This window comes from Antechinus flavipes, chromosome 3 (genome assembly GCF_016432865.1).
Source record: "Antechinus flavipes isolate AdamAnt ecotype Samford, QLD, Australia chromosome 3, AdamAnt_v2, whole genome shotgun sequence".
In the NCBI taxonomy this organism is placed as follows: domain Eukaryota; kingdom Metazoa; phylum Chordata; class Mammalia; order Dasyuromorphia; family Dasyuridae; genus Antechinus; species Antechinus flavipes.
This window is the reverse complement of record NC_067400.1, coordinates 367,818,913-367,844,141: the sequence shown is the minus strand read 5'-3', so window position 1 is coordinate 367,844,141 and position 25,229 is coordinate 367,818,913. Positions and strand designations below refer to the sequence as shown.

General features: G+C 33.9%; 1 protein-coding gene across 1 annotated transcript in view; it reads left to right on the top strand.

Moving 5' to 3' along the window:
* LRP1B (LDL receptor related protein 1B) overlaps nt 1-25,229 on the top strand; it is a 2,056,943-nt gene that overhangs the window by 1,165,291 nt on the left and 866,423 nt on the right. The window contains exon 21 of the mRNA XM_051990638.1: nt 16,266-16,448. Coding sequence (XP_051846598.1) covers nt 16,266-16,448 — 183 coding nt within the window. The remainder of the gene's footprint in view (nt 1-16,265; nt 16,449-25,229) is intronic.

Below are 25,229 nucleotides of genomic sequence, written 5' to 3'. Positions count from 1 at the left end.
ATATCTATCCATCCCTATCTGATTGATTGAGAAAAGCCTGAAATAGACTAAATTCCCGTAGTTACTAGCTCAGTAATTTAGAAACCTTTAACCTGTCTTGCTTAATTGATACTTTACTTTTGAAGCAAAACAGACCCCTTTTTCTTAATAACATTTTGAAACATTTATTGTTTAACCAAGACCCTAGTATCGCAAAAAGCCTACCTGTATTACAAAGACAAATAAGGAATAAAGATCTAGTTGGCCAATGATTTTAAAAGGATTAACAAAAGATGGGTGGGTAAATAGGGTTTCTGTAAACCTCAACTATATAACTATGCTCATTACTTCTGTGAAATTGACTTCCCCTGCTTCACACTTTCTGGTGAAGGGGCTGCCCTGCTTCTCACCAGAATCAAAATAAAGAAACTTTCTGTTTGTACTATATCTTTAAGCAGTCAATTTGAGTTAGGATCTTTGCATCACACACACACACACACACACACACACACACACACATATGTGAAATGAAAACGTACGAAAACAAAGAAACAAAAAATATATTCCCAACTTAGAGCATTTAGTTGTCACCTAGTTTATCTGTAGATAATGATGACAATGAAAATTCTCAAACAAAGGGAAAAATATATTTACGTAAATATATTTTTCCCTTTGTTTGAGAATTTTCATTGTCATCATTATCTACAGATAAACTATATATATATATATACACACATTTATCTACAGATAATATATATATATATATATATATTTGTTGTCCTCATTCCCATTTAGATTCACCACTTATCTGACGCCTAACAATTAAATTCTTGCCTTTATACTTATGCTTCCAGATTCCTGGGAACAGAGTAAAAATAACAAAACAAATTTATATAGTGCTGCAAAGTTTAAAAAATATTTTCCTCACAAAAATCACAAAACCAATTTGGTACTTCAAGGGATCTTACAGGTAATAAGAGTTCAAACCTCTTAGTATACAAATGAGAAAGCTGAGGTTGACTGAGAGCTTATCTCTAAGGTTCCTTTCTAGTTGTAAAAACACTGTGGAAATTATATTTCAGATCTGAAATAAGATCTTGGCTTCTAGTCCAGTTCTCTTCAATACACCACTCTGTCTACCCTACTAACTACAGGTCAATATTTTAAAAAAAGCATAAAAGTCTTAGATGTGAGGTCCTCTGTGAAATAATCACATTAAGTATGAATTCAACTTTCTAAAAAGGAGTATTTAGGATTGTCAATGGAAGATCTGCATATATATCTAACACAGTCAGATAGTAAGAATTTATTAAGTTCTTATTGTCATGTACTAGGCACTGTGCCTAGAATTTATCTTATGGGATAATTCAACTCATTAAAAACATCTAAAAAGAAGGAATGGAAGTGGTTTGAAGAAAAGTACCTGGAATATGGATAGAGATGACAGAGAATTCCAAAGTAGTGCAGCAGGCTGAGAAATGAAGAGATGGTTGACTTGAGTGCCCATCCGTTTTTAAATAGCTTCTCATGTTCCCAAGAAAATCCATTGAGTACACCTGAGGGTGTATGTCACAAAATGATATAATATTAGACCTAGAAGGTATAATAAAGATCACACTGTCTAGTAAAGTTCACTTAAATGTATTGATCTGAGTATATATTGTATCCTTCTATTAGAATACATTTTTGAGTGAATGAAGTATGTAATTATTGCCTGTGTTACTTGCAGCTAGAAGCATCTTGCCTCACACATAAGGAATAGGGATGGGGACTGAATCTGTGACTTCAATGGTGAAAAGAACTTCTGCTCTGAGTACTTCTATTCTTGAGAGGAAGAAATTTGAGACTCAGAAAGATTAAGAGACTTTCCTTAATTTACACAGCACTTTGATGTTATAACTGAAATTAAAATCCAGATTTCTGAATTTAAAATCTAATGCTCTATAGTTATATCATGTATACTCTGATTTTTCAAATTCCCAATGTCAGTTTTGACTATTATTGTATGTTCTGTATGTTAGCATGTGTGTGTTCCTCTGTTTCTCCTTCTCTGTCATCAGTTCTTTTTCCGTCTCTTTGGAAATTTGGTCATTTTTTTCCTTGTGTGAGTTTGAATATATGTGTGTTCTTATATGTACATGTATATGTGTGTATATATATATATATATATATATATATACATGTGACTGTATTCATGCATATGTATACATGTGTGCCTATATACATATATAGATGTATATATCTATACATACCCACACACATACCCCTTGAGGCTATTGCCACAACTAACATCAAATATCAAACAACACTGAAAGAATGACTACCTCAGGTTCGAGGTACAATTGTGTGTCTACACTATATTGCTTATTAACCCTATCATTGTATTTACTTTTGGTAGTTCAACAGAGAGCAAACCCAGAGAGTTTGGCTGTTAAAGACAGTTGAGCAATTGATAAGAAAATAATTACTGAAACTACCTTACTAATATAGTTAACGTATATCTTGGATTCAGCATCTCCTATTGAGTGAAATCCTTCCCTAAAAGATGCCATCACTGACAATGTTGTAGGTAGGAGACAAACATTTTTCTTCCTCTCTACTGCCTAGTTTAGAGGCAGAATAGAAAAAAAACAAAGAATAATTCTATCTCAAGAGGTAGATTCTTCTATCACACAGCTGACTTTCTTTTTAAATGATGGAGGTGACTGTATCAGTTGATAGAGCTTCTAGACTTTAATGAAGTCTTACAGAATGTGTCTTGCTTTTAAAAGGCCACCAGAGGCTAGACACCCTATAATTCCATCAAGTTTGATTGAAGAGCTTCTTCACACATCCTAGAGGATTAATCAAGTATAAATACTGCTTTACATTTTCTTTAAGGCTTTAACACCTTATTATCTCTGTTATTTACTTCTTACATACTATAATTTCAGCAAGTGGTCTAGGAGGAACTCATTTCATCAGGGATTATGCTGATCAACACTACCATTTAAGAAAAAAAAAGTTTGATTAGAAACTGTGTAGCCCAAATTATTGGATGAGTAGCTAGTTACTGGACTGTTCTAGTGACACATTATTCCCACTGAATGTGATAGATTCAGAAAATTCTTTCCTGTTGAAAATTTTAGACCTCCATTTTTGCAACCTAGATACTTTTTAGTCATTCTTTTGTTAAAAAAAAATGCTATTTAAACAAAATAAGACAATGCCAAATTGTCAGAATAACAAAGAAACCCAAGTTGTTTAAGGGAAACATGAGAGTTTTCTTTTTTCCCCACAAAATGTAAATTAGTTGGTTTAGCCTTTTCCTGCATAGTAATTCCTTTTTGAATGTGTTATTATTTAGATATTAAAGCTAGCTCATTATTAATTATTCATTAAATTGTCAATAGCAATTTATTTATTGAATCTCCTTTTCTTAATATAAGATAAATTATCTGTTAAAAGATAATTTTCACTTGGTGTCGTTTTGCATGCTTATAATTTCTGTTTCTGAAGAGACAGGTGTATTATCTTCCAGGAAGCGATCCAGCAAAACAGGCTGGTCAGTTCTTTGAGTATGGGAAACAAGGAAGAAAAAAGCTGCAAAGTCAAGAGAAAGAAATTCTTCCCTGTTTCAGAAATTTCTAACATTAGAGAATGCAATAAAAATAATCATTGACTCTCAGAGTTGAAAAAATCCTGACCATCATATGGTCTAAAGTACACCTTCTTAAACTGTGGTTTCAGATCACATATGGAAGAGGGCTTATAACTGAATATGAGGGTCATGAAATTATTATTTATTATCAGTAAATATTTGATTTGTATATTAATGTACATGACACCAGAGTCATAAAAATAGAAAAAGTTTAAGAGACCTTGGTCTAAACCATATCTGAACCAGCATACTCTCTATAACATAGTTTACAAGTAGCCTTCCTGCATTTGGGTTTCTCATAGCTTCTAATGAGGGGGAACATGCACCTGGAAGAAACAATTCTTTTCACTTTGGGATATTTCTAATTGTTAGGACGTTCTTACTTAGATCAAGGAACAAGCATTTATTTTTTGCTAATATCTTTTGCTATTATGTCATTCATATTTCCCAAGACATTCCCACCTTCCTTACCAAAAAAGTATCTCTTATTGCAAAAGATAGGGGAAAGGGAAAAAAATCCATTAAAATTAAAGCTCATTTGTATAGATGATTTCAGGACCTGGATAAAAAAGAAATAATAGCTAGATTGACCCAGGAGATAATCAGAAAGATGCAATTTGAGCTTAACTTGGAAAGAAATAAAGAATTTTAAATTAAAAAGGTGAGCTGAGTCCATTACAGATATAGGAGTGATATTCCTCTTCAAAAGCTTGCAATTTATATTCTGTGTTTTGAACTAGTTCTGGGAGGCCTACAGAACAAATCTCAACCCTATTTCTTATAAACAATTCTTATGATACCCAAAGGCTAATTCATGTCACCATTAAAATATTCCCTTTTTTATTCTAAATATACACAGTTCTTTCAGTTGCTCCTCATAAGATGTGATCTTGAAGCTTTTCATATTGGATTTGTTTTCTTCTGGATGTTCTCTAGGTGAAAAAAATAAAAAAACAATCAAAACAGTAAACCAATAATGTTTTTGATATAGTTTATCTCATGTATATTGTTTAAATAAATTGAAAGCATTATTTAATTTTTAAAATTCATATAATTATGCTTTAGTTTATCCTTCAATGTGTTCTCAATTTTTCCCCTGGCAGACCCATAGATTCTCAAATGGGTTATGTGTGGGAACACTCAAACCTACACCACATATAATGTGTTAAATTTCTATTTGTTTATTTCTATTAAATTTCTATGTTAAATTTCTGATTTTCAATTTAAAAAATTTCTGATTTTCCAGAGTTTAGAAAAAGTATTATTAATGTATTCTACCTTGGTGAGAATATCGGAATTTGGAAGTCAGGAGACCAAAGTTGTCCAACTTTTACTTTTTTTTTTTTTTTTTTTTTTTCCTGAAGCAATTGGGGTTAAGTGACTTGTCCAGCCACATAGCTAGGAAATGTTAAGTGTCTGGGATCAGATTTGAACTCAAGTCCTCCTGATTTCAGGTCTGGGGCTCAATCCACTGTGCCATCTATCTGCCCCTCAACTTCTACTTTTTCCACTCGTTCTCAATGAGGCTTTAGGCAAGTGTCTTTCCTCTTCTTGTCTTGTTTCTTTATCCACAGTCTCTAACATCCTCTTTAACTCTTAATCCTGTGATTTCTTTTAAAATGACTTGAAAAGAGAAATAATGTTTTATAGAGAAAAGAGCATGAACCCTAGAGAATTGAACCATAGTGTAAGTTCTGTCCCTTACAGGATGAGTGATCTTGGGAAAATCACTTTCACTATTCTGCATTTTGGTATCTTTGCCTAGAAAATAAAAGGGTTGGTCAAGATAATCTCTAAATTCTGTTTCATCTCTAACATTCTGTAATTCTATGAAAAGAGGGAAAAATTGCACACAGTAAAGACACAGTAGTTTTAATTTTTCCAGCCAATTTGTAATGAATGACAAGCTGAAATATAAACTACAGTAAAACTATAAAAAGGGAAAAGATATTGATTCAAATGTTCTTCAGATTTAAATATCCATTCAAATATAAACATCCACTTATTGACTGTTTTCCCAGAGGGCTTTTGCTTCCCCCCCCCAAAAAAAAAAAAACAAAAACAAAAACAAAAACACACAAATGCATTACTATGGAGGAATACTTATGATTTGGCAAACCTGATTTTTTTTTTTTTTAAGTGGGAGGGGCAGGGATCTTTGTACATTTTCTTTTTCTTTTTTTTTTTCCCATCTGTTGGAATTTAGTCACATTGAAATAATTTGAATCACTGAAATAAATTCCACCACTGGGTGAACCTCTTTCTCCAGGGCTTTGCCTTTATTTATTTATTAGGTTTCTCAAATTGGACCCTTGGCTTAAATAGCTTCAGGGCAGAAATGCAATAGAATGGAATTAGTTAAAATATATCCAGCATCAGCAACACAAAAACATAATAGTAAAACAGCATGAGTATATACATACAAACATAGTCATCATTTTACCACCCCACTGGGGCATGCCAGCTTACAAAGACATATCTTGTGCCATATCCTGAAGCTTAGGAAACTAGGACTCTTTGAAAACACAGCAGGCAGAGAATTCCAGCTAGGAAGGACTTCTGTGTAGTCTCAGGAAGCTAGGTTTCCAGTGTGGGAATTCAAGAATTTTTATAGAAACATCTCAACAGGCAAGACAAATTTTAATCTTTTTAAGAGAAAAATACAAAAACAAACAAAAAACTCACTCTATCTCTTCCTCATTATGCTAGATGAAGGAACTTTCCCTCATGTGTATCTCTAAACTTAAAAGCAAACATGCACATAAAGAAAGAGAGGAAGAGGGAGGAGAAGAGAAGAGAGAGAGGGAGAGGGAGAAAGAGACAGACAGAGACAGAGACACAGAGAGAGGCAGAGGCAGAGACAGAGACAGAGACACAGAGAGAGGCAGAGAGAGAGTAAGAGAAGGAGAGAGGGAAAGAGGAAGGGAAAGAAAGAGAGATCTCCAGGCATTTGAATTTGAAGACGGAAAGATATAAATCTAAAATTTTATTGTTGTTTGCTTGTTTTTTAGTTACGTGACTTACTTGGCCCTGTTGTGACATTTAGGTGAAAATTAAGAAATTATATTTAACTTATTTGGAGAAGTGAGAAAATGGTGTAATTATCAATCCTAATTTAAATGTTTAATCTGAAAATCATATAACTTCATTGCAAATAAAAAAATCTAGAAATATTTTATTAGATAACCAGAATGAATGAATAAACAAAGAGATATTTATGTTTATTATGAGCCAGGTGAATTCTTTTAGGAAAACAAATTAAGTTGTTTTTTATCTCGATTATCACCTAGGCTTTAATCACAGAAGAGCTTTTGCCTCAGATAAATTGAGACCTGGGAAAGATCTTAGTTCAAAATTCTAAAATCACCCACTGTATCCATTGCCATCATCATCAGTCCTCTTGACATACAGCTTGCTACAGAACTCCAATAACTCCGAAGGAGAGAGTGAGGCAGATGACTTAGCACAGCTCTGCCTCACTTTATTTCATTTGTATGTCAAGACCTCATCCTGCTAATGTCATTGGTTGTCTTTGAGAGTGAAAGGCAAAAAAAAAACAACAACAACAAACCAAGTAATTTGCCAGACTTGTGCTAAGGATTGGGATACACATATGAAAGTGAAATAACCTCTGACATTAAGGAGCTTAAACTCTAGTTACATATAGTTTATTACACTACAAAAAGGACAGCTGGTGGCCAGAAATTGTTAAAATTGCAGGGATTTTCACTAGAACCATAGGATTCTTATTGTTGAATAATTTATTTCGTTGTCATTCTTAGGGCAAATAAAAATGTATGAGGGTTGGAGAGAGGATTATAAGTCCTCACAAATAGGAAGACTGACATTTAGATAAGTTCTGGTTTCATGTTGCTTAACTAGATAGAGTGTGATAAGACAATTTGTAATTTGATTATAGAATAGACTCCATGTAAGTAGCCTAGAAATCCAGTCACAAGTAAACATTTATTAAGTGCCTATTATATGACAGATTCTGTACCTAGGTAATGAAGATACTGAGACAGAAAATGAAATAATGCATGCTCTCAAGGAACTTTGTGTGGTGTAGACAAGGTTTATTTTATCTGTTATAATTCTCTTCTAAGGGAAGGAAAACATATTGCAAAGGTCACTTCAGTTACTGAGGAAGTGCTGACATTGTTCTCACTATACCATTCCACAAATTTAATAAGCCACAGAACAATAAAACTAATAGAATCTTCCTATACTCAACATTTCAACATGCAACAATTAAACTGTACATAAAGAATCCTGTGGGTCATTTATTATCTCAGGAAATCACATATTAACATTCTCTATATTTCATTGCATTTTTATTTATTTTGCTAGGTTTTTTCAGTTTCATTTTATCTGGTGCTACAACCAGGAATATTGTGCGTTGGTCATAACTAGCAGTCTTTAAGTGTTAGCTTTTCGGCTTCAGGAAAAGAACTCCATTTATTGGAAACATTTGGATACTGAAATTATTCAATTATATTATACTGTCTGTATATAGACAGATATTGGGAAAGAATTTGGAGAAAAAGGTGACCTAGGAGAGATTTCCCTCAGCCCAGATTTTTTTTTCTCCAGATACTGTAGAGTCATCTTTAATATCTTCCTGCTGAGTTATATAGCTCAGTCTTCCATTTACTTCTCAGGGGGCTACTAGAATGCTTCTTCTTGAGTGACACTACTGGAACTTCCTGAGTCCAACTACCTTTACACATTTATAAGTAATTTAGAGTATCTAAGGAAATCCTTTGGCCAATTAGAAGTCCTTTCGGATTTTATGTTATCAAATGATTTTCAAAGACTTCCCACTTAGTTTAAAGTCTTTGTTGGAGATTCAATGATTGAGCATATTTCCATTTACTTTAAAAGGGGTAGTTGAATAAATATGTTACCCCCACACACACCTTTGTTTATATAATCAAATGTAAGTTAATTTGTTTTGCTGGGGTGGGAGACAGAGGATAGTTTCATTGAGGCAAGTAAGCATTCCAGGGGTAAGAGACAACTAGTGCAATAGCAAAGAGCTGATTCATGTATTCTAGGAAAGCTAGTTTATCTGTGATGCAGTGCTAGTGGTATGAGAAATGAGGTGAGGAATCCCTTCTGGGCAGCACAGGTCACACATAAAAGAATTCATAAACCCAAAAAATCTGAATGGCAGAAAAGGGAAGTTTATTGTTCTCTAAGAAGGAGCTCTCTTAGTGGGCAAATTCCTAATGAGGAATTTGGCAAAAGTGTGTTTAACAGATCGCTTGTTATATGGACAAGATGTTGGCCTGGAGCTGGGAGCTCTCTGGACTAATCAATAAAGGACCATCAGAGATCTCCAATTGAATAAAATCATTTTGAAGGTTTTTTTCCCAGAGTCTGGGAATTTCCTGAAGGGGATCAGGGCCACACCCAAAAGATCAATGGAGTGTGATTTGACCAAGATTTCCAATTGAATGAAGCTACTTAACTTGTCTGGGAAAGTATACTCTCCTAGGGGAAAGCCTGAGACCCCAAATCTCCCTTCTTTTACAGATTAAAGGGGACACAGTTTCAGGATTCACCCCCATCATTTCCCTCCCTCATCTGGACTATTGATTGCATGATATTAAGTTCTATAAAGTAAGGGTGGAAACTTTAGAGTTGAGTTGTAAAGGATCTTAAATGCCCAACAAAGAAGTATGAAATTCAACCTTCAAATAATAGTGAGCTACTGGCGTTATTGAGGGGAATGACATGATCAGAAATGTGCTTTAGGAAAATATGTCAGTGGTATAATAGAGAGGGGAGAGAGACTTGAGCTGGTGGAACAGTGAGGAGGCCCTGAGTTATTTGAAGACAGAAACTATTCCATAATAACTTTATATCGCCAATATTTCACACAGACCTAATAATTGCTAAATAGATGCTTGATAGATGAATGAGGCAAGTAGGTGATTCAGTGATTAAATCATTAGACTTGTAATCAGGAACATCTGAGTTTAAATCTGAACTCATATACTTAGTAGCTATGTGACTCTGTACAATTCAACTAATCCCTGTTTCATTTTATTCATTTGTAAAATGAGGATAATAATAGTTCCTACCTTACATAGATTGTTGTAAAGATCTATCTAAAATACATTGCAAAACATAAAGTACTACATAAATGCTAGCTATTACTATTATGAATGAATGAATGAATCTGGAACAGATATTTTTCATGACAATGTGAAATACTTTTGACTAGTATTGTATCATTTATTTGATATTAATACTTAAGTCATATTAGCAAGTCATCAGTTATCTCTTTGCATATTTCAAGGAATTATATAATTTAAACATGTACATAGGAGACCACTTGGAGATTTCAAGTGACATTTGTTCTTCTGCCTAATCAAATGCATTTTTATATACAAGCACAGTACACTTTGCATCTCTTACTCAATTGTTTGACTATAAAGATATAATCAAGATATGCTAGATATTTCTTAGCAATATATGCTAAGTTGGACAATGACAAAAGCCTGCCTGCTCTCTTTTCATTCTTTCTTTAAGGATATCATTGATTCATATGTAAATTGTTCTCATAAAAATTTTCTAGACATGTAGTAGATAAATGAGTTGGTAGTAACTGTTAATTATTTGTTTTTTTTTCCTCAGTTGCAATAATGTCCATATTTTCCTAAGCATTTATTATCTCTTTTATTTATTTTGAAAATTGATTTCTCAGAATTCTCAAAATTGTATTGCTTCAGAAATAGACATTCTTTTGGCATATCCAAATATAGTCTAAGCCAGCTATTCTTTTTGTCTTTATATTCTTTATGACATTTATATTTCTTCATAGAAAACTTCAGGGATTATGATGTTAAAGTCTAAATGTAATGGTTTATGAATTGCATGAGAATGAAGCTCCAGGTTCTTTTTGTCTCTTGCCTAGTACTCCCTGCTAAAATGATTTTCTATCCTTTAATCTCTCCTTCAAGTTATTGGTTTGCTTTGGGGGAAAGCATGATTTCCATCCCCTCCTGCCATAGAATCTTATTCAATTTTTTCTACTTTTTTTCTTCTGATCCTCTAACACAGTCTTTTTGTCCCTCGATGATACCTATTACTTTTGTTTTAATTTAAAAAGTGTACATATGAAAATGTCTTAAATATATAGACTTTTTTGGATAAATGCATTTTTTTGTTTTGTTTCTCCTAAATGAAGTATGTGTAAATCAAATGTTTCACTCCAAATAATTCAACTCACTATTTCCCCCCCTAAAAATGCCTCAAGTATATATCTTTTCTTGAAGGTCCTCCTATCAATTATTAGCAAAGTTTTGCAGAATAATAATTTGAGTTTTCAGGGTACATTTTTCTTCTTTAGGGGATATGCTATTTCATTCTTTTCTTCAATTTCTTGTAGTTACTATCTATCTATAACTAAACAAATTGAATTTACATTACTTCTTATAGTGCCTAAAGATTGTTCTTCTGGCTTTTTGAAAACCTAACAAAGTGTAACTGTTTTCATATTTCAAGCTTCAATTTTCCCTTCCATCTGTTGATTTAATAACCCATTATTTTGCTATTTTCTAGTTTCAAAAGTTTTTGCAGGGTTTTTTTGGGGGGATAGTGTCTTTATAATGTAACAGACTCTTTAAAATTTCATTATTTTAAGAGACCTAATCCTTAAATTATCTCTCTTTCTTTAAAATATCCAATACCATTCATTTGGGTGGAAGAAGGCATCTATTACTTCAAAATATTTTTTTTTAATTTTTACTTCCACCAAATTTTTTTTACCCCTCCTATTTCTTTATTGTTGTGTTCTAAATCTGTCATTTCTTTTTTCAGAATCTATTTCATTAGATAAATTTTCTATCATAAGGTACAAAGTGTTTGCTTCATTGATTATCCTTTTTAATTATAATTTCTGAAATCATTTCCATTCTACTATTTTTAAACATCTTATTGTCTTATTATTTGTTAATAGTTTTTGAACCATTTCAGACATTCTGACTGATGTTCTATAATTAATTAGAGTGTGTGATAAGGGTCACTGGCCCTCCTTTCAATTAATCAATCAGACACATATTAGAAGAGGCAAAAAATGTTGCTTTCTCATGAGAAAGGAGGCACCTAATGTTGACCAAAATAAGGTCAGCAAGGAACGCAAAAGTGAGTAATTCTCAGCAAATTTATATAGACCCTAAAGTGGAGTCCCCATCCGCTTCCTGGGGCTTTCTCACATTGACTGGGCTTCAAAGCTCATGAGAGAACTTTCCCCAGCAGCAAAATAACTCCAAAGATGTTTGTTCAACAAGGAGGTAGATTTTTAATCTTGTCCACCCTCCATCCCAAATCCCAAGGGGAAGTGTGATACAGGACCTTGGATGCACTGAGGGCCTTTAAAGTACAAAGAACAAAGAAATCCTTTCAAATCTCAGACCACCATACCCAGTCGCAAAACTCAGGCCCTATGGTTTTCAACCTTCCAATTCAAGTCCCATTTCTCCAACTTAACCTTCACAACTGTGGAAACCAAAACAAATGCTCATCCATTTCTCACAAGATCATTTTTGCAGAATTCTTTTTCAGTGGATATTTTTGATTTACTTTTCTTCAATGAAATATGACTCTTTTTTGAGTTTTTACTTATTTTTCATTTGTACTTGAGTTTAGTTGAATATAGAGAGTCCAAGAATATAAACCTGGATTCTGTGTGTGTGTGTGTGCGTGTGTGTGTGTGTGTGTGCGTGCGCGTGTATTCTTTCTCTTTTAGTCCTAGCCCATTGTCTTCCCTTGTCACTTTTTGATTTCATCTCTCTCTGTGGCAAAGACTGATGAGGGCAAAATCCTCAAGCTCTTGATCTTGGGGTGTGAGGGCAATTTGCTGATACCAAATTGATATAAACACTAAAGGAAGACTCAACCTGGCAAGATTTCCTGTCTTATTTCCTTGATATTTGGAAGCCCTGTCAGTCATCCTAGTCTGCCTTCATTCCTCCATTTTACTTCTTTCTTCATGCCCCAATTTCCCTTTATTTCACTGTGAAGAACCAATGTCTTCTACTTTTTTTTTTTATTTCCCGAAAAGAATCAATGTCTTGTATTTCTTATAAAGACTTAGAAGAGATTCATACTGAATCCTTTCTATGTCTGAGGAAAAGCTCAAGTTGGGAAGATTGAGAACTCTAAAGATTTTTTTGTTGCCTGATGTTATTCTGTAAAGCTTTTAACTTTTGTATTGATTCTGTATTCCTCACTTATGGTTTCAACTTCAACCATTTAAGATTCGGTGCATATTTTTTACAGTACTTGTCATGTAATGCTGGAGAAACTGAACAAGATAGAAATTAGAGAATATTTAATTAATTTATTAAATGGAGAGATATGCTGGGACCAAATGGATTCATGGTTTGGACCCAGAGCTGAATGAGACTATCCTCTCCAAGAATCCAGCCAACAATGTGAGTTCTCAAGGATATATATACACATGACTCAGACATAGAGGGTAGACTGAGGCAGGGGTGGAGTCAGGGTACTGAGATCAGATTTTGACAGGGTGGGGTGAGCCTCTGGAAAGTGGGATGACATAATCTGGGGGAAGCACCAGAGATGGGGAAGGGCATCGTGATAAGATGGTATCTGACATTCCCATAACTTGGGATGGGGAGAGGCATTCTTATATTCTAAAATATTAGATCTTTTATCCTTATCAAGTATTCTGATAAAGAGAGAGGGAAGGTTTTGCAGGACTGAAAAGCAGGGAAACCAAGACTGGACTGAGTCAGGATAATTAGGGAAACTGAGTTAGGACAATAAAAGAGAACTGTGGCATAAGTCACATGTTTATTAACATTAATTGCCTGATAGCTTTTGATGTTGTTAAATGGTGCAGTAAGTATAAAATAATTGCTCAGTTATGCGTAACTCTTCATGATCATGTGAACCAAATCCTGCCAATACTGTCCATGAGACTTTCTTGGCAAAGACATTGAAGTGGTTTGCCATTTCTTTTTTCAAAGGGTTAAGGCTTACCCAAGGTTACATAAACAGCTAGTAAGTGTCTGAGGCAAATTTGAACTCTCATCTTTCTGATTCCTGGGCCAGCGTTCTGACCTCTGAGTCATCTTGTTGCTTCCATAAAAAATTTATTCCACCATATTTTTAATCATATGACCTCAGTTGCAGTTGCATTAATTGCAGGTGTTTTTATTACTAGTATTTTTTTCTAATTATGTTTTGATTTTGATATTATCTCTTATAAACTGATAGATTTTACATAGATGCTTATTAGAAAATAATTCCTGTGTTATTCAACTGAAGTTTTCTGTGTGATAGAATATAATAAATTTTATTTTGGGAAATTTTATTCCCTGTTGACTTTATCTGTTGCATTCCAACTTTTTTTCTGAGAGAAAGTATTCTCTGTATGTGTGTGTGTTTGTGTGTGTGTGTGTGTGTGTGTGTGTGTGCCTCTCTCTCTGTCTTGCTCACTGTCTCTATCTCTCCTTCTATCTCTCACATAGATAGCTTTGATTTTTCTTCATAATTTAATAGCCTTCACATCCCCAAACTTATCTCTCTTCCATAAGGAAATATTAAAGTAAGACTTTATTATTCTTGTTATTATATGTTGAGGTTATGATCAACTTTAAACAAAACTGATCCTAAATTTTAACACTTTGAAATCTTATTAGTACAGCATGGCAATCTATCACTTGTGAATTTGCTGTTATTTCATTAGTATGAAAGTAAGCATCAGTGTGAGGATCCAGCTGATTCCTATGTAGCAGTTTCAATCATCCAAAACCTTTGTCCAAGGAAAGTCTAAGCCTTCTCATACTCTTTAGTTCATTTTATCCCTATTTTCCATTCCCCAAAAAAGTTTCTTAAAGTTTAGATTTGTTTCATATCTAGATTCCCAAAGGATTTAACAAGATTTATTTTAGAAATGTATTCAATGTCCAAACTCTATAAATAAATGAATTATGTATTTCCTGCAGCAGCAAAAAAAAAAAAAAAAAAAAAAAAAAAGTTTAAAACAAACACGATTCATAAACTCATGCACTCAAATGCTTGTATGATAACAAATAGTTAAAGCATTCTAGTTTCACATAAGATCTGCTGTCTGAGCAGGTAACTCAAATTCTGTTTCTTCTGGACAGTACACAGATGCATGATTCATTCTGCTGTCAGTGGTCCTCTTTTCCTCCAAGAAGTTCCAAGTTCAGAAAGCACCTCTTTTGGGAAACTAGGACAGACTGATTAAGGAAGTCTCCTAATCCCAGTGTAGACACTAAACTTGAAATGTAGGTCATTCCTGCTTGCTGTTTTATCACTTGTGCTCAGATAAAAAAGAATAAATTCAAAAATGTCGATAAGGACTGTTATTCTAGTCTCTGATTCATCCAGAAAGAAAGTGTAAATGGGAAATCACTCCTTATAAATTCTAATGAGTGAAATAGTCTTCCTAATTTAGTAGCCAATCCCTATTGATGTATCTTTCAGTTCAGAGTAAGAGAGACACATGAGGACCAACTAGAAACTCTTGTCCTAACACTACTGACACATTATGTGAGATGCCAAAGTTGTAATAACAATACACAATAATTATTACTCTTAGTGTTAATAATTATCATTAATAATACTAGAAATAATTTGAAACGATTGTGTTAACATTCTTTACTATAAGAATAAAACTGAAAATTTTCTTTCAGACCATGTTATTTGGGAATACTGTTTTGGTATTTCCTCATAATAGCTTAAGTATTTCTATTATTTTAGAAAAAGGCACAATAAGATTTTTAAATGGAGCTTTTTTCATAATGATTAAAGAACACTGCTATTTTAGTGGAAAATTTGCTCATTCTAATTCTTCCTTCAATTACATTGATTTTAAATGGTAAAATTTAACTAGCTTCCAATAATCAGTTTAGAGGCAATTTTTGATGATAACTATGCACTGAATAAATTACCATTATCAACTGAAATTGAATCCATGATGTCTGTCTTTAATAAAAATCAATGGTGTTTTGTGTAACTAACATTGTATCACTCCAGGGACCAGAAGTTCTAAAGAGATGTTTTTCTCACATCCTTCTTTGAATGTTCTTTATGATTTTCTAGAACTTCCTTAAATATTTTCATTCTTTTAGTAAAAAAAAAAATCCCATTTTGGATTTGACTTGCAGTCTGTGAGAAATTCAAGAACAAATTTGGCCTTTTTTTGTTTTTGTTTTTTAAAGCTCTGGAAAATCTCAAGCATTACAAATACAATCATAGAATCCATGGGTTTTTGGATATGTGGGGTGGGGGGAGGGTACGTGTGTGTTTGTATACATTCTCATGTGAGTGTGTGTGTTTTAAAGAGCTGAGCCATTAGTCTCAAAAATTAAAATATTAACAAATACATGTTTGAATTCTACTTCTTCCTCTCTCTTGGGTTCATAAGGTATATATATTTTTGTCCACTGTTGTATGGAAAACAGTCATTATCATTATTCTTAGTGTGAAGTTAAAAGTTATGATTGTGTTATGATTGTTAAAAGACAAGTGGTAACATAGCCTTTCCAGAATTATTAGAATGTAAAAAAGAAATGAATTTCATTAGATACTATTATATTATATATGTACTTTTTTTTTCTTTCCTTCATTTTAATTTAAGAGATTCATTCTCCTGCTGGGTGCAATGGGAATGAATTTCAGTGTGATCCTGATGGGAACTGTGTCCCTGACCTTTGGCGCTGTGATGGAGAAAAAGACTGTGAAGATGGTAGTGATGAGAAGGGCTGCAATGGTACTGTTCGTTTGTGTGATGAGAAAACCAAGTTTTCCTGTAAGAGCACAGGTAAGCAAAATATTGGATTGCAGTCATAGTCTATCTGTTCTTTCTGGAATCACATTTTCATTTGACTTCCCATTTGTTACTATTCTTATATCCTTGGGAGAGAAGACATGAGAAAACTGGAAAAAAGCAGATAGAAATAACTATATTTCAGCTAGTAAATTTTTATGATCATACTGTCATACATTTATAGATAAGAAGGAAATCAATTGCAAGCCTTTTTTTTTTTTTAACAAATGAGGAAAATGGAGGAACAAAGAAATTATATAACTTATCTAGAGTTTCTGTATGCCTGAAGTAAGTTTTCAACCTAGATCTCCTGATTCTAATTCCAGTTACCTAAATATTATACCATACTGTCCCTTATCAATTTATTCATATTATTTATTTATAATATTCACAATTTATTCATGATATTAATATAATATCAGGGACTAAAAGATGCTACAGATCATTTAGGCCATTCCTCTTAATTTTTAAAGATAAAGATGAACTTTTAACTCTATTTTTTTTAGAAGCACTTTGTAAATTATATTCATTAATCTATGAAAACAAGACTTTCTAGGATTTTTTTTTAAAGAATTTTTTTGACCTGTAGAAAAAAGAAAAAATGAAAACAAAAACAAAAAGACTTCTTTCTTTCTTGATATTTAAGAAGAAATCATTGCAAATTATTGTACTATTTATAGACAGGGAATTTGTCTGTGGTTAGCCAAGCAAATAGCATCCAAAATTCATTAGATACACAAACATTCAAATTGATTCCCCAGATTGATAGTGCATCCTTCTATATTTTATAGTGTATTATCCTTTCTTTGTCACTTCTCTATAACTCAGCTGAGTAGATATAAAGATCTAAATGCAGCTAGTGCAATTTTTTTAGACAGAGATTACCCAGTAAAGCTCAGCAAGAGAGATAGAAATGGAAAAGAAGCATTAAATATGTCTTTTTTTATCTAACTTCCTGAATTTCGTTCAATTGGCTGCATAGTTTCTGTTATGTCTACTATTGTCCTTTTTAGGCTTATCTTTCATAAGATGACAGTAAGTCTTATCCTTCAAATCTTTGATTATTTTTATTGAATATATTTATTGTTATAGTTTCTCTAATGGAGTTATTCAATATTAATGCTTTTACCATTATGCTTTCCATCTCAATTATGGCATCTGGGACTAACCTAGGACATTTATATTTGTGTTCTATGCATAACAAGAAATTACCAGTGGAATTTAGCTGATTTAAAAATAATAGATTACAATGAACTATTGTGATGAGTTTCTATGAAATGTTCCTTATTTGGTTAGTTCTACCCTAAAATCAGAGATTATCCTAACAAGTTCGTTGAAAGAAATTTCTGTAGGCTTTCACTATGTATTCTTTCGCCATCTCTGGGGTTTCTTTTTCATGTGAAAATTTTATTAAATAGCTCAATCAGACATTTTTCGTGCTCCCTATTGCTTCCAATTAAGCATTTTTACTAAAAAGTAAAAATGAAAAACTATCATAGCTGTGAGTAAGCAAACTTGGTGGAAAACACATGGCTGATGGGCATTTGAAGATATAAAACAACATTTTGTTTCTTTTCTTAAACATGGCTCCTGGCTACAATTAAGCATGTAAAATAAAAAAGCTCAAACCAAACATGACTATGGCTTGTATTCCTGAAGCCCATTGCTAGTAGATGATTTTATTTGCAAGATGGTTATTTTTTCAAAAAAAAAAAGTTATAATTCACTTACCTCTTTCTTTAATAACTATCATTCCCTTAGTCATGGTATTTAGTTATCAGAACATTGAAACACTATGACATTTTTATTTTAAATTTTAGCATTCTAGATCCCAAATTTCACTGTTTTACTTTGAAAATTCATTCCCATATAGACAAAATGAACCTTTCAGAGATTACTAATAATGATAATTGGAAAAACAAAATTTATATTTATTTTTTATTTTATAATAACTGTTTATTGACAGAACCCATGCCAGGGTAATTTTTTACAACATTAGATACAATATATGTATGCAGAACTGAAGAGTTCTCTTGTTGCACAGGGAGAATTGGATTCAGAAGGTAAAAATAACCCAGGAAGAAAAACAAAAATGAAAATAGTTTACATTCATTTCCTAGTGTTCTTTCTTTGGGTATAGCTGCTTCTGTCCATCATTGATCAATTGAAACTGAGTTAGGTCTCAACTATTACCACTCATATGAAAGAGTGTTCCAAATCATTATTGATCAGAGAAATGCAAATTAAGACAACTCTGAGATACCACTACACACCTGTCAGATTGGCTAAGATGACAGGAAAAAATAATGATGAATGTTGGAGGGGATGCGGGAAAACTGGGACACTAATGCATTGTTGGTGGAGTTGTGAACGAATCCAACCATTCTGGAGAGCAATCTGGAATTATGCCCAAAAAATTATCAAAATGTGCATAACCTTTGATCCAGCAGTGTTTCTATTGGGCTTATATCCCAAAGAAATACTAAAGAAGGGAAAGGGACCTGTATGTGCCAAAATGTTTGTAGCAGCCCTGTTTGTAGTGGCTAGAAACTGGAAAATGAATGGATGCCCATCAATTGGAGAATGGCTGGGTAAATTGTGGTATATGAATGTTATGGAATATTATTGTTCTGTAAGAAATGACCAGCAGGATGAATACAGAGAGGCTTGGAGAGACCTACATGAACTGATGCTAAGTGAAATGAGCAGAACCAGGAGATCATTATACACTTCGACAACGATATTGTATGAGGACATATTTTGATGGAAGTGGATTTCTTTGACAAAGAGACCTGAGTTTCAATTGATAAATGACGGACAAAAGCAGCTACACCCAAAGAAAGAACACTGGGAAACGAATGTGAACTATCTGCATTTTTGTTTCTCTTCCCGGATTATTTATACCTTCTGAATCCAATTCTCCCTACGCAACAAGAGAACTGTTCGGTTCTGCAAACATATATTGTATCTAGGATATACTGCAACATATCCAACATATAAAGGACTGCTTGCCATCTAGGGGAGGGGGTGGAGGGAGGGAGGGGAAAAAAAAAATCGGAACAGAAATGAGTGTAAATATAATGTAATTATTAAATAAAAAAATTTAATTAAAAAAAAAAAAAAAAAAAGAAACTGAGTTAGGTCTCTTTGTCAAAGAAATCCAATTCCATCAGAATACATCTTCATACAGTATCGTTGCTGAAGTATATAATGATCTCCTGGTTCTGTTCATTTCACTTAGCATCAGTTCATGTAAGTCTCTCCATGCCTCTCTGTATTCATCCTGCTGGTCATTTCTTACAGAACAATAATATTCCATAACATTCATATACCACAATTTACCCAACCATTCTCCAATTGATGGGCATCCATTCAATTTCCAATTTCTAGCCACTACAAACAGGGCTGCCACAAACATTTTGGCACATACAGGTCCCTTTCCCTCTTTAGTATTTCTTTGGGATATAAGCCCAATAGAAACACTGCTGGATCAAAGGGTATGCACAGTTTGATAACTTTTTGGGCATAATTCCAGATTGCTCTCCAGAATGGTTGGATTCGTTCACAACTCCACCAACAATGCATCAGTATTTCAGTTTTCCCACATCCCCTCCAACATTCATCAAAATTTATATTTAAAGAAAGGAATTATTTTAAATCACATATATGTGTCTATAAAAATCACCATTGCAATATAGGACATTGAAATGTTGCCATGAAACTAGATAGATTTGGTCAAGTGCTATTTGTACTACATATTGACTCTATGATCCTGGCAAACCATTTCTCAGTATTCTAGGCAAATCTCTTCAAGTTGTAAGTTGCAAAATTACCTGCAATGGTAAAGAAAATTTCCCCTAAATATCCCATTCAGCAGTCTATCGAAATAGATTTGGGAAAGAAAACAAAAGAAAAAAAAAAAAAAGGAGAAAAGCACATACTAATTTGGTTGTATATTTGAAAGGAATATCAAATTGTGTATTGTAGGTTCATATACAACTAAATTTTTATTGTACTATGTTAAAAGTTTTGTTTTCATCCATAAATTAAAAATAAAATAAAAAAGAAATAAATTTGTGTCTGTGTACAAATATTTATGTGTGTGTGTACATATATGTGTGTAATACAATACATTGCAGTGCATTAATGCAATGAATCATTCATTTATCTAGAAAAAAGTCACTTTCTAATTAAATAACAAACATGAATTTATTAATGTGGACAATTAGGTTAGTATATGACTCCAGTAGAGGTATCTATGTTCTTGTCCTTGAGGTAGAAGGACCTGGGTTCAAATCAGGTCTCAAATTTACTACTATTTGACCCTGGACAAGTTACTTAACCCTATTTGCCTCAGTTTTCTTATCTGTAAAAATGAGCTGGAGATGGAAATGACAAACCATTCCAGCATCGTTGTCAAGACATATATGAAACTGATTCTCAGAGTTAGACATAACTAATTGGTTAAACAAGCAATTCCTGTTCCATGTAAATTAGATATTTAGCCTTACATGATTCAGTTCTAAGATGGATATTTTGGTATGGGATGAGATTAGTCACCTCTATTAATAGACTTTATAATATAAGTATAAATATGGTATGTAAAAGTTATTGTTAAATAAATAAAATTTAACATTCTTAAAAATATACTGGAAAATCCCAAACATTTCCTAGGTCCTATTAAAAATTTTTATCTTTTATACTTTAACATGTTTAACATGTATGAGACTGCCTGCCATCTATGGGGAAGTTAGTGAGAAGGAAGGGAAAAGTTGGATCAGAAGTGTTTGCAAGGGTCAGTGTTGAAAAATTACCCATGCATATGTTCTGTCAATAAAAAGCTATAATAAAAAAAAAAAAATCCTTGGGACTCTGAATGCCAAAACTTTATTATCACTCATTAAAAGAGTCATTTATCAATTCATCAATAAAATTTAAGCTAGACATGTCTAGATTTTCCCATATGAACATAAGTATATTCAAACTTTTTCTTAATCAATTCATGACATGGCATATTACCTACTAGAAATTTAGGGAAAATAGTAAAAACAAACAGATCCAGCTTGCATACCAACAACAACCTCAAGTTCAATCTTCTTATCCCACTTAATGGGACATGAGTTATCTGCTATTTGTAAGCAATCTTTCCTGTGGACACACACACTCACATATGTGTATATAATATGTATGTGTGTGTGAATGTATTTATATATTTATATATATACTTATATATATAAAACAACATAACATGATAAAAATGTCTTACATTTTTCCTGAAATAATGACATATCATTTAATAGATCTTATAATTATAATTTTAAATATAATTAGAATATTACTTTATTACAATAAAGTCATTATGCTCAATGATTTTAGAAGTGTATTTCATATTATTAAAAACATTGAAGAGTTTAGTCATATGATATGAAAAAAACTTAATTGCTTTACTAACATTTACTTTGGAGTTTACTTATGTTAGTCCCAAATCCTTATCATTAAATGCAAATGCAAAAGATAAATTAATCTATAGATTAGCTGGAAGAAAATGTGTTTGTGTTTTATATATAAAATCATAAAATGATAAGTATTAACAGATACAAGTTGGGTGTGGGGTATAGTAATTTGAAAGAGTTCCTGAAAAAAAGCAACCTCCTACTGGAAACATATTATTAGCAAGTAGCAGCACCATGATAATCAAAGTTGATGGAAACTCCCAGTATTTCTAATGCATTTGTGTAATGACCGCGTATTTAAAATCAGTCGGAGTCAGGAACTCAGGTTAAGGGAAAAATCTTCAGTCTTTATTGAAGTGAAGAGGTGAAAAAAGGTTGTGATAGCAATATGGGCAGCTGCGACAGGAAGCCAGCTAGCAGAGAGAGAGGTCTGAGCTCTCCTCCCTTTCCTTTTTCACTCCCCTGCCTCCACCCACCAAAATTGTCATTTCCTATACAACATATCAGGACTTGCACAAAGAGTGGGTGGGGGCCATTCTTTCTCCAAGCTTATATATTAATAGAATATGGTCCAATTACTATTTAGCCTCATGTGCTTGGGACCTCAGTGCATCAACTCAAGCCTCAGCCCATTACATCTCCCGCTTTCTTTTGTTTTAGAACACAGGTGGTCATGCCATCCCTGACTCCTCAGGGAGGTCAGAGCCCCCAAGGGGAGGTGATCACACCCTCCCTGACATTTCAGGAAGGGAGATGAAAAGCACCAAAGGGAAGTGGGGGGTTGCTAGCAGGTTTCTGGGCTCATGGGTCTTATTATGCACAAACCCATCAGCATGGGAAGTATTACATAAGCACATAGCAACAATGCAGAGGCTGTTAGTGATGATTCTCCCCACAGTCAGTGCAGGCTTGATGTGGTGTAATAAATATGAATTATTCACCCAAGTAACGTTATAACAAACAATATAAATCAACATTGTGTTGTAAAAGATTGCCAGAAGTCCTAGAAGGAGAGTATGTAAACAGCAGTCACACATACACCTTCTTCAGCAGCCAAGAGATAGTCCAAAACCAATCTATTGTCCATTGCTTCACATGTCAGGGAATCCAATGATCCCCCCAAGTTTTTGAAGTCCAGCAAAAGTCTTTTTATGTCTTAGGGAATCCAATGATTCCAGCAGATTTTGAAGTCCTGTAACAGTCTTATCATTTCTCAGAAAATCCAATGATTCCTGAGGGCTTTCAAGTTTTATGTCTCAAAGAATCCAATGATACCTGAAGGATTTAAAGTCCTACAACAATCTAATGTCTCAGAGAATCCAATGATTTCTGAGGGTTTTGAAGTCCAATGATTTTCTATGTCCATGAGTCAAACGCCATAACTGCCACACTCAATAGTGAGCACAATCAGCAACAGAACCACCCGATGTTTCTTGGATCTTCTCCTTCATTTCAAGGGTCTGCTCCGTCTCTCTGCGATGGACAAGGCGAATACGGCTCGTTGGCACCCATATGATTCCTTCTCCACCTGTAGAGATACAAGCAAACCCTCCCCCAAGCAGTTAGCCTATCTGGTCCCTTCCATTCACCACTTTCTGGGTCTCTCCACATCACCTGGCGATTATCTAAAGATAGTGGAGCTGCTCACGCTGGACATTGCCCTTCCGGTGGGTTATAAAACCTGTCTGCCGGAGCCAGTACATCTTTGTCAAAAATCAAGAAGTTAATAGTATAAACTGCTAGATTTAGAAGCTCTCTAGAGTTACCTGTGGCTCCCCCTTTCTTTTGTTTTTGGAGCAGCATTTTAATGTCTCTGTTTCTCCTCTCTACTATTGCCTGTCCTTGAGGATTAAAGGTTATGCCAGTGGTGTGTAAAATCTTATACTGTGCACAAAAGTGTGCAAAATGTTTGGAGGTGTATGCAGGGCCATTGTCTGTTTTTATTGCTTGTGGCACACCCATAATGGCAAATGCTTGCGTGAGGAATTCAGTGACCACTCGGGCTGTCTCTTTTGCTGCTGGTATGGCAAAAGTGAATCCTGAAAAGGTGTCTACCACAACATGGATAAAAGACAGACACTGAAAGATTTATAATGGGTCACATCCGTTTGCCAGATTTCATTGGATCTCAAACCAGGAGGGTTCTTCCCTGGAGGCAGTGTAGGAGCGTGGAAAGGAAGGTAAGCTGTACAGATTTTTACTATGCTCCTAGCTTCCTCTTTTGTAATCCCAAATTGTAAAGGCAAAGCTCGAGCAGCCTGATGGTATTTAGAATGGGATTCCTGGGCCTCCTGAAATAAAGGCGTACTGGCTAACATAGTTAAAAGGCTATCTGCCTTTGAATTCCCATAAAAAATAGGACCTGGGAGTCCACTATGTGAGTAGACATGTAAGATATAAATCTTACCTGGATGTTTTCTCACTTGCTCCTGAAGGTCCTTAAAGAGTTGATATATATTAGAAGCTGCAAATTTTATTTGGGCTGTGGCAATTCTTTGTACCATACCTACTGAATAGGCTGAATCAGATATTATATTTATGTCTCCTGGGTAATAAGTGAGAGCTAACATGAATGCAAATAATTCGTTCTGCTGAGTGGACTGAAAAGGAGTTCTGACTACTCTTTTTATCGTTAAGTCATGAGAGTATACAGCACAAATATTGTGTTTGGACGCATCTGTAAAGATAGTTGGTCCTTTAAGAGGAACTTTAGAAACTTTTTCTTCAAGAATCCATCGCCAATTATGTAAAAGTCTGGTTATCTTTAATGGAGACCCATGTGTAAAATTTGGAGCCATGGCTAATAAAATTTGCCACTCTGGGATGGTCTCACAACACACATTAATTTGTGTATTGGTTTAAAAGGTGTATATCTTATCAGGTCTTGCTCCAGATAATTGTACTACTTGCTTAATGGCCTTTAACAAAATTCTAGCCACAAAGCACTGGGTAAGGAGTAAGGCTTTGTTCTGGTTGTGCTGGGAGGTTCACCCACTCTATCACACTATCTCCTTGATGAAAGACTGCTGTGGGTGCCTCTTGTGTGGCAAAAATTGATATTTCCAAGGGTTTTTGAGTGACTCTTTCAACCACATTGTATAAAGCCAGTTCAACTTCTCTCAGAGCCTCTTGAGTTTCTTTTGTAAGCTGGCGTGGTGAATTTAAAGCACTGTCTCCCTTAAAATATCATATAATGGTTGTAACTGATAGATAGTCAAGCCTAACACTGGTTGCATCCATTGGATATCTCCTATCAATTTCTGAAAATCATTTAAGGTGTTTAGCTTCTCTGTTCTTAAGGACAGTTTTTGTACAATAAGCA